This window comes from Capricornis sumatraensis, chromosome 18 (assembly GCF_032405125.1).
Source record: "Capricornis sumatraensis isolate serow.1 chromosome 18, serow.2, whole genome shotgun sequence".
NCBI lineage: Eukaryota > Metazoa > Chordata > Mammalia > Artiodactyla > Bovidae > Capricornis > Capricornis sumatraensis.
In genome coordinates, this window is record NC_091086.1 from 17,045,585 (window position 1) to 17,060,378 (window position 14,794).

A 14,794-nucleotide genomic window follows, 5' to 3' on the forward strand; every position below is an offset into this window, starting at 1 on the left:
CAGGAAAAGGACAGAGGGTTTGCCAATAGATTTAAATTAAAGCATATTTGTGGACAGGAGGCTGAATTATTCAAGCTTTTCCCAACTCTGAAGTTCACTCTCCTCTAAATATGTTTCAGTCTCAGATCTTAGCTCAAGTAGGAATGGTATTAAGGCAAAACAAAAATGCATAAATCCATGGTAATCTTTTGCCATTATTATGACTAACAATATTTTGTGTACAAAGTGGTAGAAAAAAGAAACAATATAACCTAGTCAAACATTTCAATTTGTAAAAGTAAGGAGCAACTTTAAATAATGGAACAATCTGTTCTCTGCCCATGAGTGGCTGGACACAATCCACAGAGTTAAGAAATTTGTAAATGGCTCAGCCAGTGGATCAAGCTGAAATTCAAAGTGTACAAAGACTGGGAGAGGTTAATCTGCCTACTGCAATACCTTTAGATGGAACCTCAATCATTCAGACTCATTAAAAACCTCCAGAATTGCTTATGAGAATCTAACAATCTTTATCTTGAGGTGAACTCTATACCATCTTTTAAAGCATTTGTTCATTACCTGTGAATGGTCACAATGCCAAACCTAATGCAGTTATCTGCCTAAAATTAAAAAGAATTTACACTGTAGAGCTATATTCAGCACACACCAAGTGTGTGGGATGGGGTTGATACATGTACTTTTAAAACCCAGTTTACTTAAAAACTTGTTTAAAGTTTCACCATTTGGCTTTGAAATATAGGTGTAACTTGCCGTATTTATTACATATAAGCAAACTAAGTATAGGAAGGCTAAGTAATTTGTCCACGGTCACCTGGCAACTCAATGGACATAAATATGAGCAAACTCCGGGAGGTAGTGAAGGACAGGGAAGCCTGGCGTGCTGCATGGGGTAACAAAGAGTCGGACACAATTTAGCGACTGAACAACAAAGCAACAAGAATTGGACAACATGTGCAGGAACAACAAGCGGTCCCGTGGCAGCAGCTGGAATTTGGGGGAGACACCCTTCCATGTTTTGCAGTCACAAAAATCATCCTAGTTGTGTGTCCATGTTCTTTTTTTAACTCCTAAGTGGGGTTACTTTCACACATTTTCTAAAAACTACTCAAGTTACTTAGGTATTTTTATGAAAACTATTCACACTAGAAAAAGATGTCATATATGTCCTTCATCTAATTTATTAAAACCATGAGCTTCCAGCAGATTGAGTTTAGATTTCTCCAAGTGAGTCTTTGAAAACTTTCAGACGTACAAGTTGGATTTAGAAAAGGCAGAGGAACCAGAAATCAAATTCCCAACATCTGCTGGATCACAGAAAAAGCAAGGGAATTTCAGAAAAACATCTGCTTCATTGACCACCTTAAAGCCTTTGACTGTGTGGATCACAAGAAATTGTGGAAAAGTCTTTAAAAGATGGGAATACCAGATCACCTTAAACTGTCTCCAAGGAAACCTGTGTGCAGGCCAAGAAGCAATAGTTAGAACTATTGGAACATGGAACAATGGATCAGTTCAAAATTGGGAAAGGAGTACGTCAAGGCTCTATATTTAACTTCTATGCAGAGTACATCAAGTGAAATGCCGGGCTGGGTGAAACACAAACTGGAATTAAGATTGCCCAGAGAAATACCAACCACCACAGGTATGGAGATGATACCACTCTAATGGCAGAAAGCAAAGATAAACTAAAGAGCTGCTGATGAAGGTGAAAGAGGAGTGTGAAAAGGCTGGCTTAAAACTCACTTCAAAAAACTAAAATCATGGAATCCAGTTCCATCACTTCATGGCAAACAGATGGAGAAAAAGTGGTAACAGTGACAGATTTTTTTTCCCTTGGGCTCCAAAATCACTGTGGACAGTAACTTCAGGCACAAAATTAAGACGCTTACCCCTTGGAAGAAAAGCTAAAACCAACGGAGACGGCATATTAAAAAGCAGAGACATTACCTCGCTGCAACAGGTCTGTATAGTCAAAGCTATGATTTTTCCAGTAGTCAAGTATGGATGTAAGATTTAGACCATAAAGAAGGCTGAGAGCCAAAGAACTGATGCTTTTGTATTGTGGTTCTGGAAAAGATTCTTGAAATTCCCTTGGACAGCAAGGAGATCAAATCAGTCAACCCTCAAGGAAATCAAACCCGAACATTCATTGAAAAGACTGATGCTGACGCTGAAGCTCCAATACTTTGGCTACCTGATGCAAAGAGCCAACTCATTGGAAAAGACCCTGATGCTGGCAAAGATTGAAGGCAAAAGGAGAAGGGGACAATAGAGGATGAGATGGTTGGATGGCATCACTGACTCAATGCACGAGTCTGAGCAAATTCTGGGAGACAGTGAAGGACAGGAAAGCCTGGTGTGCTGCAGTCCAAGGGGTCACAGTCGGACACGACTGAGTGACTGAACAACAGATGGGAGACACTTCTATCCCAACTCTGAAGCAGGGAGATTGTCTGCTTCAACCTCAACTTAAGATCCCTGGAGTCATGGTTAAAGCAGCTTTCTGCCCTGACTCTTATTTACACAGGCATACCTATTCAGGCATTCACAGATACTGCAGCTCTTCTACATGAAGCACCTTATGCTAATTAAAAGTACAGACAACTGTTGAACAATGAGGGAGCTGGGGGTGCTGATCCTCCAAGCAGTCAAAAATCCACATATAACCTTACGATTGGCCCTCTGCATTAATTTTGTGGCTGAAGTTACTGTCCATCAGGTGGATCATATAGTATGTGTTCAATAAAAAAAAAAAAAATCCACACATAAATAGACCCACACAGTTCAAACCCAAGTTGTTCAAGGGTCAAGGGTAAAATGCACTCAAATTTATAACAGGATTAATAACAGCAAACAGAACAATCCAACCTTATCCAACCCACTGATAACCTTTAACAAAGTCAACCTAGAATGGGAATTTAGAAGGTAATATTCCAACAGATCATCCCAATCCCAGTTTAGTCATTTGCTAAAGACTCTGATGCTGGGAGTGATTGGGGGCAGGAGGAGAAGGGGACGACAGAGGATTAGATGGCTGGATGGCATCACTGACTCGATGGACGTGAGTCTGAGTGAACTCCGGGAAATGGTGATGGACAGGGAGGCCTGGCGTGCTGCGATTCATGGGGTCTCAAAGAGTCAGACACGACTGAGCGACTGAACTGAACTGAACTGAATGAGACAATGGATCAATTAACCTATCAAATCATTAGTTTCCTTATCTGTAAAATGAGAATGAGAAATGGTTATGTCAGGAAGCTATCATAAAGATTAAATTAGATTCCATATATGTGTATACTATGTAACTGTTACTACAAATACTTATAGTTTTAAATTTATTTCAAAAAATACAAAGCACATATGACAAAATATTAACACTTGTTACTTCTGGGTGGTGGGTTTAAATGTTCATAGTTTTCTGTGTTTCTTTAAATTTTTCAAAATAAAAAGAAATTAAAATATTGATCTTATCTACTTGTAATCCAGAATCACACATGTAAGGGAATCACTTTATGTTGTGAATTCTCATCAGATAAACCATGTGCTTTTTCAACAAAATCTTTGGAACAGTGGTTTATAGTGGAAAGCAGAATGCAAACATAACCACAGAAGATCAAAGATGGAAGAGATGTCTGAAATCTAATCTAAACCTCCAACTTTCAGACTAGAAAACTGCCTGAGTCGTTTTTCAAAATTGTATCGCACTGGTTAATGCCAATCCCCCTGGGGAATTCCCCGGCAGTCCCGTGGTTAGGGGGGCTTCCCTGGTGGCTCAGTTGGTAAAGAATTCACCTGCAATGCAGGAGACCTGGGTCAATCCCTGGATCGGGAAGATGCCCTGGACAAGGGCATGGCAACCCACTCCAGTATTCTTGCCTGGGAAATCCCACGGACTGAGGAACCTGGCAGGTTACAGTCCATAGAGTCGAAAAGAGTTGGACACGACTTTACAACTAGACCACCACCACCACCACCACCACCACCAATGGTTAGGACTCTGCACTTCCACTGCAGCGGCACAGGTTCTACCCTTGGCTGGGAAAGCCAGCACTCCCCTCCATCCTGATCCTGACTCCTGGAGTGGTCAATAGTGTAAGTACCACATTGGAAAAATGATCTTTTAAACTTTCAAAGTCCAATTTTATGGCACAATTTTATAACGCAAACTCATGCTACTTGATTTTCTGCATTCTGCCGAACAGCTCTGTTTCATCATAACACTGGCAAACATGCCTTCATAAACTAAATATGCTGACTTCCTAGAATAAAGAGTTTAAATTTTAACACACACACAAAATCAATTACGTTGCTCAAGAAGAGTCCTTACTATTTGGCATGACTCCAAAAGGCATGAAAAACAAACTATTACCTTCTGTAGTAAGCATGTGCAATACATAGAAAATTAAGAAAATTTTCAACTTGAACTAAGTCAATGTTACAATGGAAAGCTTATTTAAAAGTTTATCTTTGGAAAATGATTCAGCCTAATATATTAAAAACAATATATTTAAATGAGAGTTCTAAACTGAGGGGATAATCACAGTCAATTTGGTTAGCTATATATCCAGTATTAGCTAATTTTACTTTACCAGGAAAATTTTGAATTAAAAAAATGCTGAGAATTAAAGGGCACCATATGAAATAATTTAGTGCTTTACAATATTGGATTCCATTTCCAGACAAGTCAGCCTTCTGTTAGCCAAGGATTTAGAATACTACCAACCAGCACAGCACCCAAAATAATTTAAAACAACAACAGATACAACTTCCGAGTATAGTTTTCCACAGCTTAATATTAACAGCACTAATGATGTCAAAAAGGTATATTATGGAAAGAAAACACCAGGTTTAATAATTATAAAATGTTTACAAAACTTGAACATTCCCAAAAGATACAGTTCAAGTCAGAATTGAATTATAAATGTAATTAGATACTTTGATAAAAAGGAAACACCTAGTTGGCTTTAAAAAAGTATGTAAACCATAAAAGATAAAAAGCATTTAAAAATACACAACAAAATTCTAACCAGTAGGTTTAAACTTTGATTTTTCAAAAGTAAACATGTATTTACAATCTTCAAATTTCATACATTTGTTACTTTTACATGATCTTTATTACCAGGATAACATGAAATAAAAAGCTCTTAAGCATTTATACACAGAAAAAAAAAAATCAATAGGGCAGCTGGTAGAATTCAGTATTCATAGTAGCTAAAATAGGAAAAGGCTGGGGACTTTATCAATGGAGTCATAAAATAGACTTAACCAAAACTGCAAGCTAGCTAACAAGCAGTTTCACTTCAGACTTTATTGGCAAGGGCCCAGTTTCCTTATCTGAAAATGAATGATTATTTATTTATAAGTAACAGTTATCTGAAGGGAGAATTCTGGGAGGATTAAACTACCCCCTACAAGACCCAATGAGCACACACTTAGGTATTAAGACTTGATTGCCCAGGATGTGAAAGTTCACAGCACAGTCCACTCCAGGACCTTCCTGAAAAGTTTAAAAACCTCAAATAACAGTTCTTAACACAAGAACCAATGTTTGAAGCATAAAATCCTTAGTTGGAGTGTTCAGCCCAGTTGATTATCAAAAGCTATTTATAAACTGCTTCAATACTGATGATATTAAAGCTACCAAAACTCTGTAATGATCACAGAGATTTGGCCTCCCGGGTTAGAGCCCAAAGTCATTTTGACTCCTGACAACATTGCAGAGATGTCAGTCAGATACTTCTTAACCTCTCCAACAACGTGGCGTCTGCCGTCTATGTTTTCCGTCGGTCGTAATCTCCAACCATCTTCTTAATGTGTGACAATTTGCTCTTCAACTGTTTACAGTAATTCCTCTTACTTTTGTAATCTGCTGACTAAAAAAAAGGGGGGGTGGGGAGAATCCAGTAAGTTTAATAAAATAAAAACGAGTTATGTATTAGTTGCTGGGAAGGCAGAGGTGAACAGCAACAACAAAAAGGGAATATTAGTCACACAGAATTGCAAGGAGTGTTAAATGAAGTAACACGCACAAGGCACCTGGCAGCATCTCTAACCACATGAGCAGCGATTCTCTCTGCTCAATCATAGCTTCTAACACGAGTTTTACAAAGGATACACTTGTTTCTAATGATTTGGAAAGTCATCAAGAAAATGTATTGGCCTTTTTGGCTAACACATGATCTTGAAAAAAAATCAGTAAAGCAAGAAACTGGTTATACGGATTGACTTAGAATAAGGAAACTAGATAAATGGGGAATGAGACAGGAAATTTTACTATATACACCTTTAAACTCTCGAATTAAAAAAAAATTATCTAGCTGCCTCAGGTCTTAGTTGTGGCATGTGGGATCTAGTTCCCTGACCAGGGATTGAACCTGGGCCCCCTGCATTGTAAGCTCAGAAACTTGGCCACTGGACCACCAGGGAAATCCCTGTAGTCTTGAATTTAAATTCATGAAATTTCTAGGAATTCCCTAGTCGTCTAGAGGTTAGGACTCTGCACTTTCACTGCTGAATCCAGGTTCAATCCCTGATTGGGGAAATAAGATCCCACAGGCCGTGTATTGTGATTAAAAAAAAAAAGACTGATGATGCCAAGTGTTGACAAGAATATGGAGCAACAGGAATCTATAAACTGGTACAAACCAGGGACACTGCTGACAATCCCTACCCAAGGCTAGATCCCTATTGCTCAATGACCCTCCAATTTCATGCCTATGAATATACCTAGCAAAAGTGTGCCCATGTGCATAGATACTTTAAAAAATCACACACAAGTTTCATACTCTATGATTCCATTTATGCAAAGTTCAAAATAGGCAATACTAATCCATAATGTTATAAATTAGGATGGTGGCTACCTCTGAGGTAAGTGTAAAAATTGGATGAGCATACAGAGGGTACCAGGAAATGTGTTTCAAGGGGGTGCCAGTACAAAGGTGTGTGGCTGCTTTGTGAAAGTTTGCCAAGCTGTATATTTATGACCTGTGTACTTTTAACTTCCTTTTTTACTTGTTTGTTTTATTTTTTTAAGTTCCAACTTCTTATAGTTTTCATCTTGCAATTATAGGGCATTTTGTCTACAATCATTTTATGTGTGACGATATGAGAGTATCTAAAGTTCTCTAAAGGTATCCAGAGTCATTCTAAAGGTCAAATGAAAGACACATACTAGAAAAGGTCTTCCTAAAAGAATCTTACAATCTAGGATACTTACTCCCTTAACTTGTTTCAGTCTATTGTACTCGTCGGCAGCAGCCTATTAATAAGAAACAAAGGAATGTGTTTAGTGGGGCATTTTCTCTTTCAAAAGTAACACTCCTGATGTTATACTTTAGAGGAAAAACTGTCAGCTTATGACAAAAATATAAGGAGCTAAAATAAAGAAGTCTTAAAGTTCTTAAAACCTTTAAGGTCAGTGGGAGGGCCTGAAGGAATCCAGTTACGGGAAATTTACGACACTGAGATGCGTCTCACGTTGCATTCACACGAGCAGGTAACTCTCTGTTCTGTGACTCTCATCTCTCCCCATGCCAGTCCACATACTATGTGGACCCCATAAAGCTCTGATCCCATTACCATGATAAAATTGGTGTCAGCACCCCATTAAACTCTCTACCATCTAGTCTCCTATCATTCCAGTGCCCTTCACTTGTAATTCCTTAAAAAAAATTAAGCACATTAATGCTTTCAGATTCCCATTGTGCTCCCCTTATAGCCATACTCATGAGGTTCTCATGTACCTCGCCTGCTGTCTGGAGAATCTGCCATCGTTACCACAGTTACTCAGTGAAGCCTCCCCTCAAATCTCCAGGCTTTCAGCAGACTTTATTCCTTCTCGGAGCACTTAGTTACAGTACTTTCTATACATACTGTAAGCATGACATCAGTGCCACTGTTTAACTTGTTAGGCGTCAGTTTCTCTTTTTAACATGAGATCTTTGAAGGTAGAAATGGATTGAGAAAGGTTTACAGTACCATAGAGAAGACATAAAAGAAAGCAATAAAGAAACTATATAAGAAGCAATTACTTCAAAACCAGCAAGCAGATCACCACAATTAAAAATGGCAAAAAGTATTTCATAAAAGGACTATGAAGTTCCAATAAGTACATGATGTGATTAAAAAAAAAAAAAGGTTAAATACTGGTATCTAAGACACAAGGCAGTCACTTTTCAGGCATAAAACGTTAGTGCGATTTGGGTCACAGAAGCCCCCTAGAGCATTACTAGGGGAGAATACAGTTGATATAATCTTTCTGGAGGGTAGTTTTGCAACAAAAGTTTACATGTACATAACCTCTCACTCAGCAATTTCACATACTGGAATTCGTCCCAGCAGATAAGCAAGTAAGTACACAAGGCTGGAGAGCTTCACCAGTGTAGGTTCACTAGTAGGGGCAGGTGGGGGGATGGGGAGGGAGACATACTTAAAAGTCTATTCATAGAGAATGACTATTAAGTAAATTATGGTACAATCACAAAATTGAAAATAATGAAGTTTTTTTTAACATATAAAAATCTTTCCTCAGCAAGTAGATCTTTATTATTGATAAAGATTCATTAAAAAAAAAAAATTAAGCACATTAATGCTTTCAAATTTCCACTGTGTTCCATAAACTGTTGTTGATAATCATAAACTGCTGTTGAATAAAACAGCAGAATATAAGCAATGTCAGAAAATATTTAAAAAGAGAAACTTTCACAACGATGGGAGTAGGTCAAAGAAACACAAGAGGCAACTGAGCTCCCAGTGGTCCTCGCTAAAGCAACTCAAGCAACAAAACTAAGCAGTGCTGGATTGTAAGCTAAAGTTTAGAACAGATATCCCCGCATCTACACGGATATAAATGATTAAATAAATGGAAGTGACAAATTTCCTGTGCAGACAAATTCCAAATAGTTTAACTTGTGTACGTATACTGGCTTTAAAGAGCTGGAGCATAATTCCCTGATTTCTTAAGTGTGATCTACACAGAGTGACTTCCTTCCGAAGAGCACAACACAGAGAGGGGGCTTAAGAAGTAAAGAGTAACTTTACATGGACAGACACGACCCCAGACAGGTAATCAGGGGAAAAAAATAAAGACAAGCCACAAACCACTGTTGAGTTTAAAAAAAAAAAAAAAAAAAGCAGGAAGGATACAAGTAAAACATGATTCTTTATCAAAGATTACTTCTAGGTACACTTCTGGAGGGAGGGGACATTTTAACAACTAATATTTTGGTTGAAAAAATTTAAGGCAATCTATTTTTCTGTATTCCATTCTGTATTATTTGAATTTTTTTTTACAGAAAGAAAGAGTAAACTCTTTTCTGTTCATAAATAGAAAAAGTAATGTAGCTATTTTCTTTTAAACAGGAAGGGATATATGTGCAGATTATTTTTTTATAAATCTTAACTATATTAGTACAAGCTTCCATTTCAAAAAGACTTTAAGACTGGATTTCAATTACTATTCAATGAAATTACAGTTTGGTAATTACTAGCAAAACCTGTATCAATACTAGTATAAAGGATAACATAGCCCCATAGACTAGAATAAAATTCTATGTAATATCTAATTATCAGGTTTGAATTTACCATGTATTCTTCACTTTCTTCTCTATAGTCATCCAGTTCTTTATCCAGACGAGAGAGTTCTTTATTGACCTCATCAAGTTCTGCTTGTAGGCTCTTGTATTCCTGCAGGCCAGTGTCAAAACTTCTCTTGTAGAGTTGTCTTTGTTGATCTGAAGTGATAGGTGGATATTCCCTAAAAATTCAGAGAGAAAATGATTTCTTATATATCCTTAGCAAACTTAAGTTCTACAAAGATAATAAAGCTGGTGGCATGTAGAGAATGACATTCTCTTGGTTTTCTTTTTTGTTGCTATTGCTTATGGATAGAGGCAGGTGGGATACAAAGAAGTTCTTTTAAGAATGATTATGCTTCTTACACTGATGCTCATCTGTTGCTTTTTTAAAAACACTGCTTTTTATGAAATTTCAGGACGGTCTTAGGAACTCATTTTTTCTGAATACACAACACCACAGGAGAATGGACACTTACATTTAAAGTCTTAAAACTGGAATTATGAACACAAAGGACATTTTCATCCCTTCAGTGGCAGAGCCGCTGATTGACTGGTGGCTGTTTTCTGCTACCATCTGTAGTTTTCAGATGGTTTTGAACATTTTTTTGGTGGGAAGATGGGAGGGCGGGTCTTGTTTTTCCTTAACAGAAATCGTTTTGATTGTAAAAGCAGACATGAAAAGGTCCATGTATGAAAATGCATGCTCACTGTAAAGATAATCTGACAGTGTGTCAAACTACGAAAAAACCCTGAAATTCTTTTATCACTTGTATCTCTCAATATGCCGGCTATTCCTTACATATGATGGTGATGCTGTTAACCACCCATAATCCACTGAGGAAATACTCTGAGTTGTTCCACAAGACTAAGGACCTTCATAGCAATACGGAATTTTAAATGTTCTATCTAAGACAGTCTAAGTATCTTCATTTTAAAGAGGGGAGAAATTAAATGATTTGCTCAGAAGGGAAATGAGTTTTCAGAATTTCTGAAAGTTTGCATTTAAATTTTGCACGATACAAGATAGGCAAACATTTTATAGACAGGCGGCTAAATGAGACCAAAACTCTCGAGGGGCAAGGTGGGATGAAATATGAGAGCCACTGGTGAGTAAGGGATTTCTAGCTCTATTTGCCCTATCCATCCCTCCTAACAGCTTGAGAAGTAATGTTTTGATGCACCACAATTCACACAGCAAATATTTCTGATTTGTGTCCCAGTTCTCAGAATACTTGGGCCAAAAGGCTATAGGTCATACCCAAGTACAGCTGGCGATCAATGCTGGACTATTACCAAACCACTGACACAAAAAGTAACTTAACCACAACACTAAAATGTTAACTCAATTGTTTACAAATCTGTTTGCCAAAGTCCTTTGGATTAAACTTTTAAAAAAATCTCTGGTCTCATCACGAAAGCTTAACTTAAAAGTAACTGTCAAAAGAAAGAGCCGTAACACTAGTCTGGAACTTTCTTGGGTGGCTGTTGGTAAAAGCATACAGCACTGGCCAAGTTTGTCATTTTGCGGGGGTGCATGGAAAGTGTTTTAAAGAAAAACACATTCCCTCCACATCAATCTTTATTACAAAAGGGTACTAAGCGGGGGGAAATGTAACGAAAACCTGTCTCCAGCCCTGGTTGGCAAAGAATGAGGTTACACCAGCCACCCTAGGCAAGGAGACAACACCACCAAAACCATGGGATTTTGCAGGGCTTCCAGCGAGAGATGCTCCAGTACCTGATCCAGTCGTCCTCCAGCTCATCGCAAGACTCGCCTCCCGTCGTGTAGTCTGTTTCATAGTGGTCTTGCTCTGCCCGCCTTGACTTCCCTGCTCTGCCCTTCGCGGGAGTCCTTTTTGAAAGCGTCTCCAAGTTACCACTGCTGCTATAGTAAGGCTGCCGGAAGTCCTCCACAGGTGAAGTCAACGGCAGCTCCTGAGCCACTTCCGGCACCCTGACAAAACAGGAATCATCTGTCCGTGAGCACTACCGCCCTTTGTCAGAGCACTGCGACCACAGAGGGCGGCGGCACCCTCGCGTGGGCCTGCGCTCAAGCAGCCACCTGCCCCGGGCCAAGCCCATCCCCAGCTTCCTGTGCTCAGGTCGGCACCAGCGTAGCTCCTCTAATACACAAGAGCCCCTTTAAGGCGCTCATGTAAGGGGAGCCCATTAGTCAACCTTCTATGTAAAATGGATATAAGACTTCACTTTAGGAAACTCCCACAGACCTGGAAGAGGTGTTGACCTGACCTGTGCCCAGGACATACTCCACAAAAGGCTGTTAGGAAGATAACAATCGCTTCTCTTCTCTACAGGTTCTTCCAGTTCCATGGAATGCTGAGTGGGGAGAGGAAAGCACATCTCTATCTCCCTTTGGGGGCCAACTCCCAGAGATAAGCTCTCCGTAATACTAATTTTAGACTCCTTTATATCACTTCTCTTTTCAAGATACAATGATGAAAAATGAAACAAATTGAAAATTTAAACTAAAAAAACTAAAAGCAAAGAACCTAAAAAGCATTTTATATTGTAATAGATGAAAGGACTTATTAACATTTATTTTTTTAAACTTTTTATTTTATACTGGAAAATAGCTGACTAACAATGTTGTGATAATTTCCAGTGGACAGCAAAGGGGCTCAGCCAAGACCTCTTTAAATTGCACTGTTAAGCCTGAAGGCTTGAAGAATGATTGAAATGGAAGAGTTACCATTACACTTATTTTTCTAATACCAATTATTTAATATTGCATCAGATTTTTAATTGCATAAACTGTTTCTGCCACAAGTACCAAAAAACAAAGTCTAACATGGAATAAAAGACCAAGAGCTGTGGCAACTCTCGACTACTTCTGAGTAACAGACATGCAAAGCACACCTTCCCTGCCGCAGAGCTGGAGAAGGGCAAGAGGAGAAACAGGCACCTGAGACTTTCCGACATCAGCCTTGCTACTCAGGTCAACTAGTTACAAGAAGAATTTTGTTGTTATTGCTGTCAGCTTACAGAAACTGTCATCTTGAGTTTTATCCACAAGGTGGACTGTTTTCTAGGTGATCCAAAACTGCTTGGTTCTGTTGCCAAAGTCTTAAGACTTCTAATCACACTTACTAATTTCTTGTAGATGCCTAAAGCTTTCGTGTGTGATGCGGAAAGGAGGGGGGTAGTCGGAGGTGATCGTGGTATTGAGTTTTTCTTTTTAAATTCTATCCAGGTTAACATGGCTTTAAGTGCTCTGCTAACACTACCTCTAAAGGAAGGAAAATGTGACTTTCTCTGTGAGTGAATGATTAACGAGTTCCTAGACACTGTGCCAGCTACTATGCTTCCAGCTTTGAGGTGGCAAACAGAACCTTTAGAATGCAGTGGGTTTGTCTGAGAGGTTGGGGGATGCCTCAGGGCAAAGGAAATTGGAAAAAAAAAACAACCCAAAAACTGTAAGGCAGGCCTCCTCCCATAATTTTATATTATATATTGATATTATAAAACTTCATCTTAGAAGTCTTCCATCTCCCCTCTTCCTACACCCTTTCAAACACTAAACAGTAACTTGATAGAGCATAAAATCGAAAATCTAAATGCTTGGCAAGAAAAGTAGTATATATAAATTTAAGAGTTAGGGAATGGGTGCACTCTTAGTCGTCTACAAACCTGCTTTTAGACACAAGTCCAATTAGGTCAAAAATCTGCACAACCCAGAAACAAACAGCTGTACACTTTCCTTAGTATCTGACTCAGTCCCCTAGGCGTGGAAATCTGCTCTTCTGTAGTTTTTGACTTCCTTCTTTTTTCTACTTGTTTTATTCTCTCTCTCACACACACGTGCCTTTCCTGCTCTATCTCACCTCGACAGTGTAGTTATCGTGCACCTTTTCCCACTCATGTTAGACTGCAACCTCCATGGGAACACGAGCTCCATATTCCCAAGAGTACCTGGCCCAGTATATGGCAGAGGTTCAAGCTAATTACTAAACTGAAAAGACGTTCACAAGAATCCTCTTTTCTGAGGACACCCAGTATCTGGGAGAGAGAGAAACAAAATGCTTGATTGCATCACTGCCATGACTTAGGAATGACGTCCATAATATATACGGTATTTTAAAGCCGCCATATATCATTGAGGGTACTATGCAAGCCTTGTCAACCAGACAACTCCATCTTCCTAGACCCCAAAAGGGCCAATCAGAATGTTTTCACTAGGATCTGACATGTAAGTTTTGGGAAAGGAAATTTCACTCTGAATCCAGGGGTATCAGATCAGGGCAGCCTGAGGAACGTGCATGGCCAGCCTGCGACAAAAGCTGTACTGAGAATAAAGCTAGTAAAGCAACAAGACCCCTGACATTTCTTGGGTCCCTGGATCAGGCTGTGCCTGAAGCTGGTCCCATCTCTGGGCCTCACGTGAATCATCAAATTCCTACAACTTGCATACATGTCCTAAGAGACTATCCTACCAGCCTAAATATAGCTATTAGACAATGATCTCGCACTGGAGAAGGAAATGGCAACCTACTCCAGTGTTCTTGCCTGGAGAATCCCAGGGACGGGGGAGCCTGGTTGGCTGCCGTCTATGGGGTCGCACAGCGTCAGACACGACTGAAGCGACTTAGAAGCAGCAGCAGTAGCAGCCGCAGCCAGTGATCTCATCTGGCACTCTGTCAGCCTGCCTTGAAAGCTCTGCATTGCATAAACACTCTACTTCTTTGATTTACAAAGGTTAATTTATCCTGGGTTCGATCCCCAGGTCAGGAAGATCCCCTGGGGGAAGGCAGAGCAACTCCAGTACTATTGCCTGAAGAATCCCATGAACAGAGGAATCGGGGGGACTACAGTCCATGGGCTTGCACAGAGTTGGAAGGACTGAATCGACTTAGCACACACATACTTGTCCTGGGTGTGAACAGGATAGGAGGGAGTGTACCTACTATCTTCCAAATCCACTTACAAAGGGTAGAGAAGCAACTATCTTCAGCTACATTCTGCTGTTTCCTAATCCAGGATTAATTTTGCTAAGTCACTTCAGTCATGTCCGACTCTGCGACCCCATAGATGGCAGCTCACCAGGCTCCCTCGTCCCTGGGATTCTCCAGGCAAGAACACTGGAGTGGGTTGCCATTTCCTTCTCCAATGCGTGAAAGTGAAGTAGCTCAGTTGTGTCCAACTCTTCGCAACTCCATGGACTGCAGCCTACCAGGCTCTTCCGTCCATGGGATTTTCCAGGC

General features: G+C 39.6%; 1 protein-coding gene across 1 annotated transcript in view; it reads right to left on the bottom strand.

Annotated features, from left to right (window-relative positions):
* Positions 1-4,849: 4,849 nt before the first annotated feature.
* The window catches only part of OCLN (occludin), a 47,392-nt gene continuing 37,447 nt past the window's right edge, over positions 4,850-14,794 (bottom strand). Inside the window, exons 6-9 of the mRNA XM_068990562.1 lie at positions 11,314-11,529; positions 9,583-9,754; positions 7,217-7,258; positions 4,850-5,873 (exon numbers count right to left, since the gene is read on the bottom strand). Coding sequence (XP_068846663.1) covers positions 5,772-5,873; positions 7,217-7,258; positions 9,583-9,754; positions 11,314-11,529 — 532 coding nt within the window. The 3' untranslated portion in view covers positions 4,850-5,771. The remainder of the gene's footprint in view (positions 5,874-7,216; positions 7,259-9,582; positions 9,755-11,313; positions 11,530-14,794) is intronic.